At 43.9% G+C, this 16,607-nt stretch overlaps 1 protein-coding gene and 2 non-coding genes across 3 annotated transcripts; all 3 read left to right on the forward strand.

Moving 5' to 3' along the window:
- Nucleotides 1–3,775: 3,775 nt before the first annotated feature.
- Nucleotides 3,776–6,920, forward strand: RPS13 (ribosomal protein S13). Its single transcript, XM_070426662.1, has 6 exons — nt 3,776–3,853; nt 4,002–4,050; nt 4,233–4,311; nt 5,499–5,668; nt 5,992–6,092; nt 6,844–6,920. Exons 1-6 carry the CDS (start codon nt 3,831–3,833, stop codon nt 6,875–6,877), a joined length of 456 nt encoding a protein of 151 aa, XP_070282763.1. The 5' UTR covers nt 3,776–3,830; the 3' UTR covers nt 6,878–6,920.
- LOC139019180 (small nucleolar RNA SNORD14) lies at nt 5,079–5,168 on the forward strand. The gene has a single exon (XR_011473059.1). It is a non-coding gene; the product is annotated as a small nucleolar RNA SNORD14 (small nucleolar RNA).
- LOC139019179 (small nucleolar RNA SNORD14) lies at nt 6,565–6,655 on the forward strand. The gene has a single exon (XR_011473058.1). It is a non-coding gene; the product is annotated as a small nucleolar RNA SNORD14 (small nucleolar RNA).
- Nucleotides 6,921–16,607: the final 9,687 nt, after the last annotated feature.

Raw genomic sequence — 16,607 nt, forward strand, 5'->3', positions numbered from 1 at the left:
GTGTAGTAACAGCCATGTTATAGACATATCTACACAACAGGAAAATGTAGATTCTTCTAATACCCAGAAACCAGGAAAAGCAATAACTTAAACAATTAGAGCCAGTGGTTGTTGTTTTTTTTGGGGGGGGGGGAGAGGTAGGGGGCTGATAAACTCAGTTTCTGTCAGAAAAGAAAACCTATTTCACATCTACTCTTTGAAAACACTTTATCATACAAATTTTAGACATACAAACTTAGACAACAGTAGAATGAATTCCATGAATGATTCCATCATATTCCTACAACAGTTACTACCTTAGGTCTAATCTTATTTGATATGTATTAACTAGGATGTGCCTAGATGTAGATATCTTTTTTTTCCATTTTAGAATTCTTAAATATATGGATCAGTAACTTGAGTTCTGAATAATTTAGTATGATTCTTCAATTAGCTATTCTATTCAACTGTTTAACCCATCCATTGAGTTTTAAATATTGGTTGTTGTATTTTTCATTTCTAGAATAACTATTTGGTTATATTTTTTTTATTTGAATCATGACCCAGGAAAGACACTCACAATACTGACAAGATCAATGGGGAAAGAATTATCTTTTCAACAAAGGACAATTAGATAACCACATGCAAAAGATTAAAGAATAAAGTAGAACTCTTACAACATATACAAAAATTAGTTCAAAATGGATCAAAGACCTAAACATAACTAAAATTTTAAAACTTGGGAGAAAACAAGTGTGCATCTTTGTAACAATGGGTTAGACAAGGGTTTCTTAAGCATGACAAAAAGCACAAGGGCCTTGGCTGGTGTGGCTTGGTTGAAGCATTATCTACACACCAAGGGGTGGTGGGTTCAATTCCTGGTTGGGGCACATGCCCAGGTTGCAAGTTCAATCCCTCGTCAGGGCACAACTGATCAATGTTTCTCTTCTCTCCCTCTCTCTAAAAAAAAGGCAGAAGCAACAAAAGAAAAACAGATAAACTGGGCTGCATCAAAATTTTAATATTTTGTGCATCAAAGGACACTATTAATAAAGTGAAAAGACAACACAGAATGGGAGAGAATAGTCACAAATCATATATCTGATATGACACAAATGGGCAAATAACTGAATACACATTCCACCAAAATGATCAATCACATGAAAAGATGCTCAACACACCCTAGCCCCATGGTCGGCAAACTGCAGCTCGCGAGCCACATGCGGCTCTTTGGCCCCTTGAGTGTGGCTTTTCCACAAAATACCACGTGTTGGTGCGCACGTACAGTGCGACTGAAACTTCGTGGCCCGTGCGCAGAAGTTGGTATTTTGTGGAAGAGCCACACTCAAGGGGCCAAAGAGCCACGTGTGGCTCGCGAGCCGCGGTTTGCCGAGCTGCAGTTTGCTGACCACTGCTAGCCGGTTTGGCTCAGTGGATAGAGCATCAGCATGTGGACTGAAGGGTGCCAGGTTCGACTGGGATCAAGGGCACATGCCCGGGTTGCGAGCTTGATCCCCAGTAGCGGGTGTGCAGGAGGCAGCTGATCAGTGATTCTCATCATTGATGTTTCTATCTCTCCCTCTCACTTCTCTCTGAAATCTGTAAAAATATATATATATATTTTTAAACAAGATGCTCAACTTCATTAGTCATTGGGGAAATACAAATACAAATTATAGTGGGTTACTAATTCACACCCACTGGAATAGCTAGAATAAAAAGTGTGAGGGTGGCCCTAGCCGGTTTGGCTCAGTGGATAGAGCGTCGGCCTGCGGACTGAACGGTCCCGGGTTCAATTCCGGTCAAGGGCACATGCCCGGGTTGTGGGCTCGATCCCCGGTAGGGGGTGTGCAGGAGGCAGTCGATCAATGATTCTCTCATCATTGATGTTCTCTCTCTCTCCCTTCCTCTCTGAAATCAATAAAAATATATTTTTTAAAAAGTTTGAGGGTGTTGGAGGCCTCATGTATTCCTGGTGGGATTGCAAAACAGTGCAGCTGCTGTGGAAAACAGTTTGGCAGTTTTCAAAAAGTTACTATGTGTAGATACATATTAAATCTGAAGAGAATTGAAAACGGGTATTCAAATACTTGTACACACATGTTCACAGCATTATTCATAATGGCCAAAAAGTACAAATAAACCAACTTGCCATCAACCAAGTGATATATCCATAAAATGGAATATTTACTCGTGAATGTACTAAAAGACACTGAATTGTATACTTTAAAATAGCAAATTTTATAGTATGTGAATTTTAACTCACTTTAAAAGGCTATACGATCAACTTTTAAAAACCATTTGATTATGGTATCTCTAATAGGTAATTGTGCTAACAGTGACAATTTTTTAGAAAGTAATTTTACCCTTTTGTCTTTAAAAAAATCAGGTTTCGCCAAAACCGGTTTGGCTCAGTGGATAGAGCGTCAGCCTGCGGACTGAAAGGTCCCAGGTTCGATTCCGGTCGAGGGCATGTGCCTGGGTTGCGGGCACATCCCCAGTAGGAGATGTGCAGGAGGCAGCTGATCGATGTTTCTCTCTCATCGATGTTTCTAACTCTCTATCTCTCTCCCTTCCTCTCTGTAAAAAATCAATAAAATATATTTAAAAACTAAATAAATAAAATTAGAAAATCAGGTTCCAATTTATGAAAGTTCTCAAAAGAAGCATGCCACATGTAAAGGCAATAGGGATATGACTATACGGTAAACATTTGATTAAAGTTCAACACATTTAGCTACATACAGGCAGTCCTTGGGTTACGTCAGACTCCACGTACGTCGTCTCGTGGTTATGTCGCCATCTCCCATTTATTTATATTTTAAAAAGTTCCATCATTTCAACGTATGTACATATGTGCTTTATGTTTTTTATTATTTATTTGCCACAAGTAAAGATCAGGAATTGTTATCTTCCTTTTAATTTTTTTACTGTTTCACTTCATTACTGCTGTGTATGTGCTCCATGTGAGTGACGTAGGTGCTTACATAGGTGGGTTCTGACTTACAGAGAAAACACCTTACGTCACACATAGGAACGTATCTCCACGTAACCCGAGGACCTACTGTATTTTGCTTTGATATTATTGATACAGACATGGCCAGATACAGTGAAAAACTAGTGGAGGGCTTAAACATGACTAAAAAAAAGAAATCTTGAAATACCTATTACAGTTTCTATGCCATAAATAAATATTTTAGTCAACATTCCTATATCCTTATTAGAAAAGTTGTACCGATTTTTTTCTTTTTTAACCAGAGTGGTATTCTCAAAACAATCCAGCACTGGGGTTGGTTACATCATAGACATCCCTCAGTATTTCCACTAGGAGACATAACTGGGATGTCAGGGGCTGAGGGCAGGCACGTCATTCCAAGCAATACTTAAGAAACTCGTGTAATTAAGTACGTAATTGACCTGACCCAAATTCGCTGGGGGCAGGGGCGCGGATAAAGGCCTTTCCTAGTGTAGGGTAAGTCCACCAACCTCTGCAGCTGTCTCCAGACCCCACTCCCAGGTCGGGATTCGAACCTGCACGCTCTTGACGCCGGCAGCACCTTCAGACGCGCAGTCTCGGCTGCAGGAGGACTTAATTTCCGGCTCCGGCCTCGAGCTGCCTCAAAGACGGATGCATGCCGGGATGTGTAGTCCTGTTGATCAGGAATCCACTACCCCGTTGAAGTGCATTTCGGGATATGTAGTTGTTAGGCGGACGCCGAGGGTTACGCAGTGTGGCTCCGCCTCCCGCGTGCGAGGAAGCGGGACGTGTGAGGTCACTTCCTGCGGGCTGGGTGGCTTCCTGCAGCGTTTCCAGTTCACGCTCTCTTTTCCACCGCCAGTCCGCCGCCATCATGGGTCGCATGCACGCTCCCGGGTGAGCTAGGGTTTCCCAGCGGGTGCAGGGCTCGGCCGCGGGGATGGGGGTGGGAAGGAGCGAGTGTGGGCTGCGGGTCGAGGGGATGATGGCCTTGGCCGCTGTGGCACAGAGCGCCCTTTCATCCCAAGACTGCTTCTCTCCCCAGGAAGGGCCTGTCCCAGTCGGCTCTGCCCTACCGCCGCAGCGTCCCCACCGTGAGTAGCTTGCAGGGACCTGGGGGGTCGGGGAGGGGCGCACCATTCGTCGCTCCGGGGAAGTGGCGCGGGGCGGGGGCCATCTGTGCGCGAGGAGCGCGACTTCCAGGGTGGCGGGACCTCCCTGCTTCGGTACCGTCCCAGGTTTGCCATCCTAAGGCCGCTTTCTTTTCTGCAAACAGTGGCTGAAACTGACGTCTGACGACGTGAAGGAGCAGATCTACAAACTGGCCAAGAAGGGCCTGACTCCCTCACAAATCGGTGCGTGGCCCCTTCCTCCTGCCCTCGTGTAACTTGCCGGAAGGAGTGGTGGTGGTGGTGGTGGTGGTAAATGGGTCCCAAACGCGCCTGAAAACCTTGTGTCCTTTTTCCTGGCTTTACTCTTGATGACCCAGACCTAATCTTCAGATGTTGAGGTTCTCTGTAGACGGTAAAGTTATTAAAACGCCCTCCAGATTTTAATGAGTATTTACGGTGGGCTACTCTGCAGAGTGCATGGTTCTGAGCACGTTACATACCCAGCCCTGTGATTTCTGACAGCAGTGCTTTGAGGTAAACACAAGTAGTTTTCCCCATCTTACAGCTGAGGAAACGGAGGCACAGTGTGGCTGTGTAACTGGCCTCAAATCACACAGCTATTGGCTACTCGAGTGCTTGTCACACTTTCTCAGGTGTGGCTCGGCCCTCAGCCGTGTGTGGCTTTGCAAGTGGCTTCATGCAGCAAATGTTTGTCTGCTGTGTGGTCCTGGACCCCGGGAATACATGCAGGAGTCAGAAAGGGGGCAAAATAATTGCCCTCCTGGAGCTGGTAGTATAGTGGAGGCATCCATCACACAATAGGAAATACAGACCAGACTGTTGAGTCGTCAGATGGTGCTGTTTTGAGATTTTTTAAAAAAATAAGGTACATTACATTTTTATAAGAATAGCTGATGTTAATAAACATTATTAGCTGGTTTTAATTGAGCAAATATACATACATAGTTGGAATCTTATTAATGGCTTTGATGTCCTTTAATCTGGCAAGCTCACTATGATGATGGTCTTCCAACATTTGCAGTTTCCACCAGAAGGGTTTTCCTTAGTGTTGGGTGAACCTTCCTTGGATGTCTGAGTGAGCTTTGCGTGGATTCTCACATTGGTTTCAGTGATGCATAAATATAAAAGTCAGTCCCATTTTACAGACAGGAAGCTTGAAAAGCTACTTAATCTCAGAACCCAGATGTCACATGCTCCAGGATGTGTGTTTGGTGTGGGAATTTATGATACACTAGAGGCCTGGTGCACGAAAATCGTGCAAGAGTAGGCCTTCCTTCCCCTGGCTGCCGGCACCAGCACTGGGGATTTGGGCTTCACTCGCAGCCTGGGCTTTGTCAGGAAGGTCCAGAAGGAGGTCCGGTCTAATCGGCATATTACACTCTTATTATATAGGATTGTTACTTTTACAGGTGTGATCCTGAGAGACTCGCATGGCGTTGCACAAGTACGTTTTGTGACGGGCAATAAGATCCTGAGAATTCTTAAGTCTAAAGGGCTTGCTCCTGACCTTCCTGAGGATCTCTACCATTTAATTAAGAAAGCTGTTGCAGTTCGAAAGCATCTTGAGAGGAACAGAAAGGTAAGAGAATAGAACTGCTTGTGCTAACTTATTTCGGTAAAATGTAATGCATCTGATTCGGATTAGATAAGGTGGTTTAGAATTAAAATTCTACCAGAAGAGACTGGTGGAGGAGGTTTGGCTCTCCTAGTTACAGTATATTCAGTTGGTTGAAAATGTTGAGCTGTTTGTTGAGTTTTACAAATCATTCCTGCTTAGTCTTGTGGAAGGAAGCCTTAAATTCCCTTAAGGACTTAATGTACCACATGAACACAAGCATGTTCTCTATTAATGTTAAAATGTGTTGAGTGGTTTTCTTGAATTCTATCCATTTTTATTTTTAGGATAAGGATGCTAAATTCCGTCTCATTCTGATTGAGAGCCGTATTCACCGATTGGCTCGATATTATAAGACCAAACGAGTCCTGCCCCCCAATTGGAAATAGTAAGTATCAGTCTTATTTGTTCCAAGAACCAGAGTTAGTCAGATTGTAAATATACTGAAAGGACTGATAGTAATAATGTTTTAGCTCATGGCTATTTGTTCAACTGCTTTTTCAACTCTGCCATTGTAACAGGAATACAGCCATAGGTGATACATAAACAAGTGGATGTGGCTGTTTTCCATTGAAACTTTATTTGCAAAGACAAGCAAAGGGCCATCGTTTGAACCCCTGAAAGAGAGGAAGGGATAGAGAGATAGACATATGGATGAGAGAAACATCATCAATCGGCTGCCTCTCTAGGGCCCCATCCGGGATCGAGCTGGCATGTACCCTGACCAGGGATTGAACCGGCAACCTCTTGGTTTCTGAGCCACACCAGCTGGGCCGAATCACTTTTAGGTAGTTGATAAAGTTTCAGTTCGTGCCATTGATCCTAGGTGTTGATGTTGTCTTTATTTTTGCATCAGTTGCTCACTGTGATGATTGATTTCCAAACATTCGCAGTTTCCACCAGAAAGGCTTTACCTTATGTTGGCCAGTTCTTCCTTGGATGTCTGAGTGAGCATCTTTAATTCATTATGCTTGAGCCACAATAAACTGACTCAAGAGCTTAGCAGTTTGGTGCCCTTGATACATTTGGGATTATTTAGGCTGTTTGGAAATCACTCCATTAGCTGGGAGACTGTACGAACGAATGTGGAGGACCTGTATTAACCCAGTCTTTTCCTTTTCCCCTTTTTTCCTTTTCAGCGAGTCATCCACAGCCTCTGCACTGGTTGCATAAAATATCTATGTACTCGAGCAATAAAGTCATTGTTTAACTAGAAGTGTGATTTGTATTTCTTTCCCTTAAAAAATTGTGTACCAGTGAGATCATACATGTTGATCTTTTGATAATGGGAGTATTTTAGCAGAATTAGAATTGTGAGGTTCCACAGAGAGCCATCTGTATCCGTTGCTTCTCATACATGCCCTGACTGGGAATCAAACCCACCACCCGTTGGTGTATAGGACAAAACTCCGAGTACACTGGTTAGGGCTAGGATATGGCTCTTATTTGTTCAAATTACGTATATGTGAGCACTTAGGATTTGAAGGTTTCCTTTAAGAACTGTTCTCTCCATTTATAAATCAAGTGGCAGGTGTTAAATTGAATTTTAATTTGAAGCTATGCATATATATGTGGCTTTAAAAGTCATACCAATTTACAAGACTTAATTGAAAACAGTCCCATCCCTTTTGCAACCTGAAGTCTAGGGTGACTACAATTCAGCTATTTCTCTGATATATATGCCTTATTTCTGAATAACGTTTTGTGGGTTAATTTGTTATTTTCCAAGAACAAGTGAAATTCGCATAAAATTCACCCTTTCAAAGTGAGTAATTCAAGGCATTTAGTATATTCATAATATACTACAACCATCACCCCTATTTAGTTGCACATTATTTTCATCACCCCAAAAGTAAAACTCCATAGTCATAAAGCAGTTACTTGTTCTTCCCTCCCCCAGGTCCTGGCAAACCACCCATCTGCTTATTGTTCCTGTGGGCTTACCTATTGGATATTTCATGTCAATGGAATCATACAATATGTGGCCTTTTTATGTCAGGCTTTCACTTAGCATGACTTTTTTGGGGTTCATTCATGCTGCAGCATGTATCAGTACTTCATTTTTATGATTGAATAATATTCTGTAGGTACATACCATAATGTGTTAATTGATGGATATTTGGCTGTTTCTAATTTTTTGCTCTTGAACAGTGCTGCTATGAACATTCATGTACATGTACTTGTTTTGAGCCCCTGTTTTCAATTTTGGATATATATTTAGAAGTAGAATTGCTCTAAATAATATCCTTGTACTATGATTTCTTGGTTTTTAATCTAGTAGCTTCCAAAGAAAAGGCTCAATCCTTGGACCTCATTTTTTCTGTTTATGCCAATTCCTAGGTAATTCCATCTAGTCTTGTGGCTTTAAAAGATATTTTTGAGGTTATTGCAGTAAAATTCATACCTCAGCACAGACCTTCCTTGAACTCCAGCCTTAGGTATGCGTCCTATTCAATATCCCTACCTGGATATCTAATAAACACCTGGACTTTATTTCAAACTGAACTCTTGATTTTTGATCACCGAATTCTCTCGGCTCTACCTTATCACCTCTACTACAACCACCCTATTCTGTCACCTCTTACCATTACTACTGTAGAAGCCTCTCTTCGCCACCTGTGATCCCCACCAGGTCTTTTCCACATCCAGCATCTATTTTTCAAAGTGCGAGTCACATGGTATTCCATATGCTCAAACACCTCCAGTGGTTCCCATGTCATTCAGAATAAAATCTAAAATCCTTATCTTGCCCTACAAGAAGGGTCAGGATCCTGCAGGAAACAGATGTACATCCCACTTAAATTGAGGGATTTGGAGTGTCTTAAAAGAATTCTAAAAGGTATGAGTGGTGCCAGCTTCCCAGGCAACAGAGCAGGGTAGAGAGTGGGTCTGGAGGGCCCCTGTGATCTGACCTCCATCTACCTTTGCCAGTTGTATGAGCCTGGCTTCACACTCTTCCCAGGGCCATTGCCCTTGTTAATTTCTCTGCCTGGGAGGCTCTTCCACCAGATGTCCATAAAGTTTGCTCCTACATAGGTCTCTAACCTCACCAGAAAGGCCCTTTAAAAAGCACCCTCCCACCCAGCACTCCATCTCCCCAATCCTGCTGTTCTTCAGAGTACTGAGTACTACCTAAATTATTATATCGATCTTTTCCGGGTATGAGTAAGCCCCATTAGAACAGGGATCTTGTTCACTACTATATCCCTAGTATTTAGAATGTGTGACACATAGTAGGTTCTTAATACATGATGGTTAAATTAGTGCATATAAAAGATGAAAATTTGAGATTCTGGAAGTTTTTTTCAACTGTCACTGTTGAAAGAGAATTGGACTGGGAATAGTTGCTAGGCTGGAAATAATCTATACTAAATAAAAGCCTAAGTGACCCTTGCATGTGATGTCACAAGATGGCCATCACGCGCACAGTGAAGGCCGGTCCTGGTGTCTCTGCCGCCTTGCGCAAAGGAGGCAGGACCTGGCGGAGGAGGCGGGTCACGTCAGGGGAGGGCAGTTGGGGGCGACCAGGCTGGCAGATGAGGACAGTTGGGGGCCATCAGGCCACCAGGGAAGGGCAGTTGGGGACAATCGGGCCGACAGGGGAGCAGTTAGGGGGCGATGAGGCTGACAGGCAGAAGCGGTTAGGGGCAATCAGGCAGGCAGGCAGACAAGCGGTTAGGAGCCAGCAGTCCAAGATTGTGAGAGGGATGTCCCTGAGGGGTCACAGGTTGGAGAGGGTATGGGCCGGGCTGAGAGCCCCCCCCTTCCCCCCCCCCCCCTGCATGAATTTCGTGCACTGGGCCTCTAGTGTGTGTGTGTGTGTGTGTGTATGTATGCCTAAGTGACCGTCTGACTGGTAGCTATGACACACACTGACCACCAGGGGGCAGATGCTCAATGCAGGAGCTGCTGAGCTGCAGTGACTTGGCAGCTGTGGTTCTCAGGGGACACACCCAGAACCAGAGAGGAGGGAGCCCAATTCCAGGGTGCATCACCCAAGAACTTCCCTCTTGCAATCCAGGACCCCTCGGGAGATGTCAGAGAGCCAGTTTCTGCCCAATCCTTGTAGGCCAGGCCAAAGGACCTCACTGGTGCATGAATCTGTGCACCAGGCCTCTAACCCATTGGCTCCCCACTTCGGGTCTGGCTCCCCACTGGGCCTCTAGCCCAGTGGTCTGCAAACTGCAGCTCGAGAGCCACATGCAGCTCTTTGGCCCCATGAGTGTGGCTCTTCCTAAGCCTTAGGAGTACCCTAATTAAGTTATTAACAATGTACCTACCTATATAGTTTAAGTTTAAAAAATTTGGCTCTCAAAAGAAATTTCAATCGTTGTACTGTTGATATTTGGCTCTGTTGACTAATGAGTTTGCCGACCACTGCTCTAGCCCATTGCAGAGGTCGTGGGTCTGGCCCTTACAGAAACTTTTCGACTCGATTAGCTAAATGAGACATGCAGGACCTACTGCCTGCTGCCCCAACATCTGGCACCCGCACCGGCCCATCCACTTAATACATACTGATTTCCAGTGGGGGCAGTGAATTTTCCTGCTACCACTCTCGGCTGGGAAATCAGCCTTGGCTTCCCTCCTTCCGGGTGGACAGGGTAGACAGTAGCGCCAGCAGGCAACCTTCAGGGAGGGAAGGAGGCAAAGGAGCAGCTCGGGTGGGAAGAAGGAGGTTCCTGCTGCCACAGGACTCCGCCTGGGCAGAAAGGCCTGGGCAGGAGCCTGACATTGAGCAGGGTCCTGCCCTAGGCCGACTAGATTCCAGGCCAAGTAAATCTTGTTTGCTAAATAATTGCATTTTGCAGCTAAATGCCCATAAGTCATCAGTTACCACCAAACACAGGGTAAAGTGAGATGAAAGAAGCAAGACAGATACAGAGAGAAAGTGACATAACATTGGGAGAAGAGAGGAGGGAGCCCGATTCCGGGGTGCATCACCCAAGAACTGCCCTCTCGCAATCCGGACCCCTTGGGGGATGTCAGAGAGCTGGTTTTGGCCCGATTCCCACAAGCCAGGCTGAGAGACCCCACTGGTGCACTAATCCATGCACCAGGCCTCTAGTTTTTCATAAAAATGTTATCACTGCTTATTGTATCTAGCGTAAAAAAAAACACACCAACCTGCTATTGAGAAGTGAGATGTCATTCTGATTTCCACTCCTTTTGTTTTTAACCTGATTTTTTCCCTAACATGATGTTTTTAGGGTCGTCTATTTGGTGTTTTGAGAGTTGCAATAATACTTTGGTTTTATCTTTTTCGTTTGTTCTGCAAGGTACTCAAGCTATTTCAGTTTCAGAATTGTCTTGCAGTTCTCGAAATTGTCTTGAACTATTCCTTTAATATTTCTTCCACTCTATTTTCTGTGTTCTCTTTCTGGAACTCATTATTTGCACTTTAGACTTTCTGGACTGATCCTCTAATGTTTTCTCATCTTTGAACAACCATTGTCCATCTCTTTTCCTACTTTCTGAGAAGTTTCAACTTTATCTTCCAGTCTTACTAAGTTTTTCCATTTCTGCCTTCATATACTTAATTTCCCAGAGCCAGTGGCATTTTGGTAAATGTATATGTGTGTGTGTGTATGTATGTATGTATATATATATATATATATATATACACATACTTATATGTTATTATGTTGTTAAATGTATGTTGGTATGTTGGTAAATGTTTAAGTCTCCAGTGGGGGTGGGGAGAAGACAACTTTGATTTGCAATGTTTATTTTTGCGATGTAAAAACTCTCACTATAGCCCTGGCTGGTGTGGCTCAGTTGGTTGATCATTGTCACATGCACCAAGAGGTAGCTGGTTCAGGTCCCAGAGAGGGCACATGCCCATGAGGGGCATGCAGGAGGCAGCCGATGGATGTTTCTCTCTCTGTGTCTCTCTCTTTCTCCTCCCTTCCCCTCTCTCTCTCCAAAATCAATAAAATATATTTATTTAAAAATCCCACTATGGCAGATTTCAAGCTACCAATAGGATGTCACAATGGAGTTGGGAGAGATGCTTGGTAGTAGACCATTATATGGTATTTCCTCTATACAGGAACAATAAATGTAAATGACTTTAAGACCTTGGATAATAGAAAAATGGTATAGCCCTGGCTGGTTTGTCTCAGTGGATAGAGCGTCAGCCTGAGGACTGAAGGGTCCAGGTTTGATTCTGGTCAAGGGCACATGCCCGGGTTGCAAGCTGGATCCCTGGTAGGGGGCGTACAGAAGGCAGCCCATCAATGATTCTCTCTTATCATTGCTGTTTCTACCTCTCTCTCCCTCTCCTTTCCTCTTTGAAATCAATAAAAATATATTTTTAAAAAATGGTGTGAAATAATTAGGAAATGCTGAGTTTTGAGTACTTATTACATTTGTTTTGAATATAATTTACCTTTGAGTTTGAATGTTTTAATTTTTATTTTTAAAAAATATATTTGTATTGCTTTCAGAAAGGAAGAGAGAGCGAGAGAGAGAAACATCGATAAGAGAGAATCATCCATCGGCTGCCTCCTGCATGCCCCACACTGGGGATCAAGCCCACAGTCCGAGCATGTGCCCTGACCAGGAATTGAACCATGACATTCTGGTTCATACATCGATTCTCAACCACTGAGTCATGCCAACCAAGCTGAATAACTTTTTAATAATGCCTCTGCTTAACTGGTTTGCAGAATTCCTGAAAATTTAACAGTTGGCTCCTATGAGCCCTTATGACCCAGATCCAGCTCACCACTCAGTGCTCATATTTTGTTCCCTGAATTTTCTTTTTTTTAATATATTTTATTGATTTTTTACAGAGAGGAAGGGAGAGAGATAGAGAGTTAGAAACATAAATGAGAGAGAAACATCGATCAGCTGCCTCCTGCACACCTCCTACTGGGGATGTGCCCGCAACCCAAGCACATGCCCTTGACCGGAATCGAACCTGGGACCCTTCAGTCCACAGGCCGACGCTCTATACACTGAGCCAAACCGGTTTTGGCTGAATTTTCTTTTTTATAGAAATCTGTTTTTTATAGATGTATTTTCTCATCTCTGAATACTTAATAATAATTTTTTTTTCTATCTCTACACTGTGTTTTCTCTGAGATACTTGTTTGTCTTTTTTAAAAAATATATTTTATTGATTTTTTTTTACAGAGAGGAAGGGAGAGGGATAGAGAGTTAGAAACATAGATCAGCTGCCTTCTGTACACTCCCTACTGGGGATGTGCCCACAACCAAGGTACATGCCCTTGACCGGAATCGAACCTGGGACCTTTGAGTCCGCAGGCCGACCCTCTATCCACTGAGCCAAACCAGTTAGGGCTTTGTTTGTCTTTTATGTTAGTCTTTCCTCAAATGCCAGTAATCCTTGTAAGGTTCTGAATTGTGATGCCCACCAACCATAAAGTGCATACAGTATTTAAATTGTATCTGGATGCAGTTACTCTTTTTCACCACTAGGTGGCATATATTATTGTTGCGGGTAATGTTAACACTACTATGTATATATCTGCAGCTTTTTAAAAGTACTCTCACATTTATATTTCTTTGATTTTTATACCTTCTCAAAAAACCAATTCCAGATTTCTTTGGAAGGAGGCTTGGCATAAGTTCATTTTAAAAAATACATATTTTAAAAAATTAATTTCAGAGAGGAAGGAAGAGGGAGAAAGAGATAGAAACATCAAGGATGAGAGAGAATCATCGATCTGCTGCCTCCTGCACATCCCACATTGGGATCAAGCCTGCAACCCGAGCATGTGCACTGACCAGGAATCGAACCATGACCTCCTGGTTCATAGGTTGAACCTTAACCACTGAGCAACACTGGCCGGGCAGCATAAGTTCATTTTTTAAAAATTACCTCCACTTTAAAGATGGGAAAATTGGAGCTCAGAGAAGGTAATCTCCGAGACTCAACCTAAGGTTGCGAGGATGCCCCGTGTTCCTATCACTATATCTCGATGCTTCTTATGTGCTTTTCTCTGTTTTGCTTTGCTTTTAGAGAGGGAGGAAAGGAGAGAGAGAGAAATGTTGACGTGAGAGAGATACATCAATCATTTGCCTCCCATACCCAACCCAACTGGGATCGAACCCAAAACCTAGGTATGTGCCCTGACGGAATCAAATCCCCGACTTTACGGATGCTCCAGCAACTGAGCCATACCAGCCAGGCCTCATTTTTTTTTTTTTTTTAAGAAAAGTGAAAATAATAATGACCCATGTTTTTCTAGACAGGTCAACTTAAAAATTAACAGAAACATACCTTGCTCTCCTTGGAGCATGTCCGTGCCCTTCCTTTTCTGGGGCATGTACTTTTGCTCTCTCTTTCCTAAACTCTAAGGGTCCCCACTAAACTAGCAACCAGGGGAACAGCAGGCAGTGGCAGCTCCTCCTGGGCTAACGCCCTGAACCTGTCTCCAAGTCCCCCTTTTCTCTGGCTTTTCAGTGAGCTAACAGCAGTCCCGCCTTGGCTCACTTCTTTTCTATAACATTTCTAGGGAGTCAAAGCAGCCCCGCTCGGGATCTCTGCTGTTGCTTCTACTACCCTAAGTCCTTTCTTAGGACTCAAAATAAAAGTAAAAATTAACACAAACATTTTGGCTAATCCCAAATGTATGAAAATATCCATTACAGGAGTCAAATTTTAAAATCTCCAGAAATCTCAGTAAACTTAGGCACTGTTCCCTTTTACATTGTTTCTCTTTAATTTTCTTACGTATAAGTAAAAATTAGATTTCTTTTAAGCTAACGATAAGAGTTGCCTTTCAGTAACAAGCTGTTCATGGCATCCCAGCCTCACCTGCAGCCACACTGCTGCTTACACTATCACCTGTTGCTGTGGCTACAAACACAGTGACACATACAGCAGAAGCTTGGGAATGACAACCACCAAATCAAGAGAGTGGTCCTCTCCAGCGGGAAGATGAGCAGGATTGGGCTACAGAGAGAGTTTCTACTGTGTTTGTAATGTATTTTCCCCCCATAAGGTAGGTGATATGTACAAGGGGACTTTTGCTATATTCTGTATTTTTGTATGCCCAACATTCTTTTAAAAATCTCTATGAGGTCTAGAATCGTAAAAAAGCAGTTCACTCAGCAATTATTTATGGCACTTTTGTAACATGCATTCTATACAGCGGTGAACAGCAATCTATTCATTGCTAATTAATTCAAAACACATTCACTAATTGCTTCTTATGGGCAAGGTGCTAGGCCAGATGCTAATAAGATGACTCATACCTGATCCTGCACCTTAAAAGACATGGGGGCATGTTGGCGAAGAAATGTGGCTCTATGGAAAGTAACTTCAAGGGTGATCATAAATTCCTAACTAGGCAGGTCATGGTGGGTAGTCACACCCCAGGCATATAACTTCTTTTTTTTAAAATATATTTTTATTGATTTCAGAGAGGAAGGGAGAGGGAGAGATAGAAACATCAATGATGAGAGAGAATCATTGATTGGTTGCCTCCTGCACGCCCCCTACTGGGGATTGAGCCCGTAACCCAGGCATGTGCCCTTGACCGGAATTGAACCCGGGACCCTTCAGTCCGCAGGCCAACACTCTATCCACTGAGCCAAACCAGCTAGGGCATAACTTCTTTACTAAAGCTTATCTTTGCCTTAAGCAAGCCCTGTCCATCGTCTCTGTGCATCTAGGTTAACACACTTTTGAAATGCCCTCTTTCAGACCCTTCTAGTACATGACCACCCTTTCAGACCCCTCCTAAAGTACCAGTGCACATCATCTTAACTAGCTTGTAATTCAATCCTCATCTTGCTTTCTCCCACCTCTGTGTAATCTTCCTACATCACCTCCTTAATTTCAAATGCATAGAAGAAATTGCAAAACTGTTATTCTCTGGAGCATTTGAGATCTTGCTCCCTGGCATATGTTGCCAGTTTTGGCTCAGATAAACTCATAAAAATTCTCTGCAGGTTTGGACATTTCTTACATCAACAGGCATATTGCATTATTCATTAAGTGTACAAACCACAATGTAGAAATTAGCCTCAGAAGAGAGGTGCAGATTAAGTGCTACGAAAAAAATCATGGAAGTTTTGGGAAGGTTTCACAAGGAGATGCAGTGAAGCTGGATCTGGAAGGATGCTTTGGGCAAGGGGGGAGAGGGAGCACCCCAAGAACAGAGTTTCCTGTGCGTGAGCAAAGTATGATGGTGGGAGAATGTGCAGTGTGCAGGACCAGTGAGTAATTTAGTTTGGCTGGTGAACTTGGGGGTTGTGAGAGAAGTCTGGGAAAGGAGTTAGGTCAGCTCCCAGAGGGCTCAGTCCAGGCCAAGCTGCTCCAGCCGCATGACCAGAACCGTGTGCTGTTAGCGAGGGCCAGTGGGGTGGGGAATGGCAGGTTGCTTCCTAGAGCCTGGGTGGGCACAAACAGGGCCTCTGGAGAGACGAGCAGGTGTACAGTCCACAGGGCCTGCCAGCTGTTAGGGTTTGGGTTGGAATCACCACTCGCAAGTGGCTCTTCTGTTTCTGCTTAAACTTCTCCAGGGATGGGGGGGTCACCGCTGAGAAGGAGTTTGTTTTTTTTTCTGCTGGGGAGTAGTTCCTCGTGGGTCTACTGGAGCCCTTGGTGAGGGGGGAGACAGAAAAAGAGAAACAAGTTAGAAAAATATAAAGTGTGCTCTCTGCCAGGGGCCTGTCCTCTGTTCTGGCAGTCAGTGTGCCTGAGGGTGAGCCCGGCTTGGGGGTCCATGTGAGGAAGGCTGCTTTGGGCTGTGCCCTTCTCTACTCAAGCATTGACCAACAGGCTGCAGGTTGGAGCTCCTGGTTTGCCTCTATGCTAATATGGGGCGGCCATGGTGCTGGGCCTGGAACATCTACCTCGTGGGGAGCTTGGGCCAGGGAGACCATTCAAGCTGGAGGTGTGGGAAGGTCCTGCGTCACCCTGGGG

This window comes from Myotis yumanensis, unplaced genomic scaffold (genome assembly GCF_028538775.1).
Source record: "Myotis yumanensis isolate MYYU_CA2020_CCGP unplaced genomic scaffold, mMyoYum1.0.hap1 SCAF_10, whole genome shotgun sequence".
NCBI classification, from domain to species: domain Eukaryota; kingdom Metazoa; phylum Chordata; class Mammalia; order Chiroptera; family Vespertilionidae; genus Myotis; species Myotis yumanensis.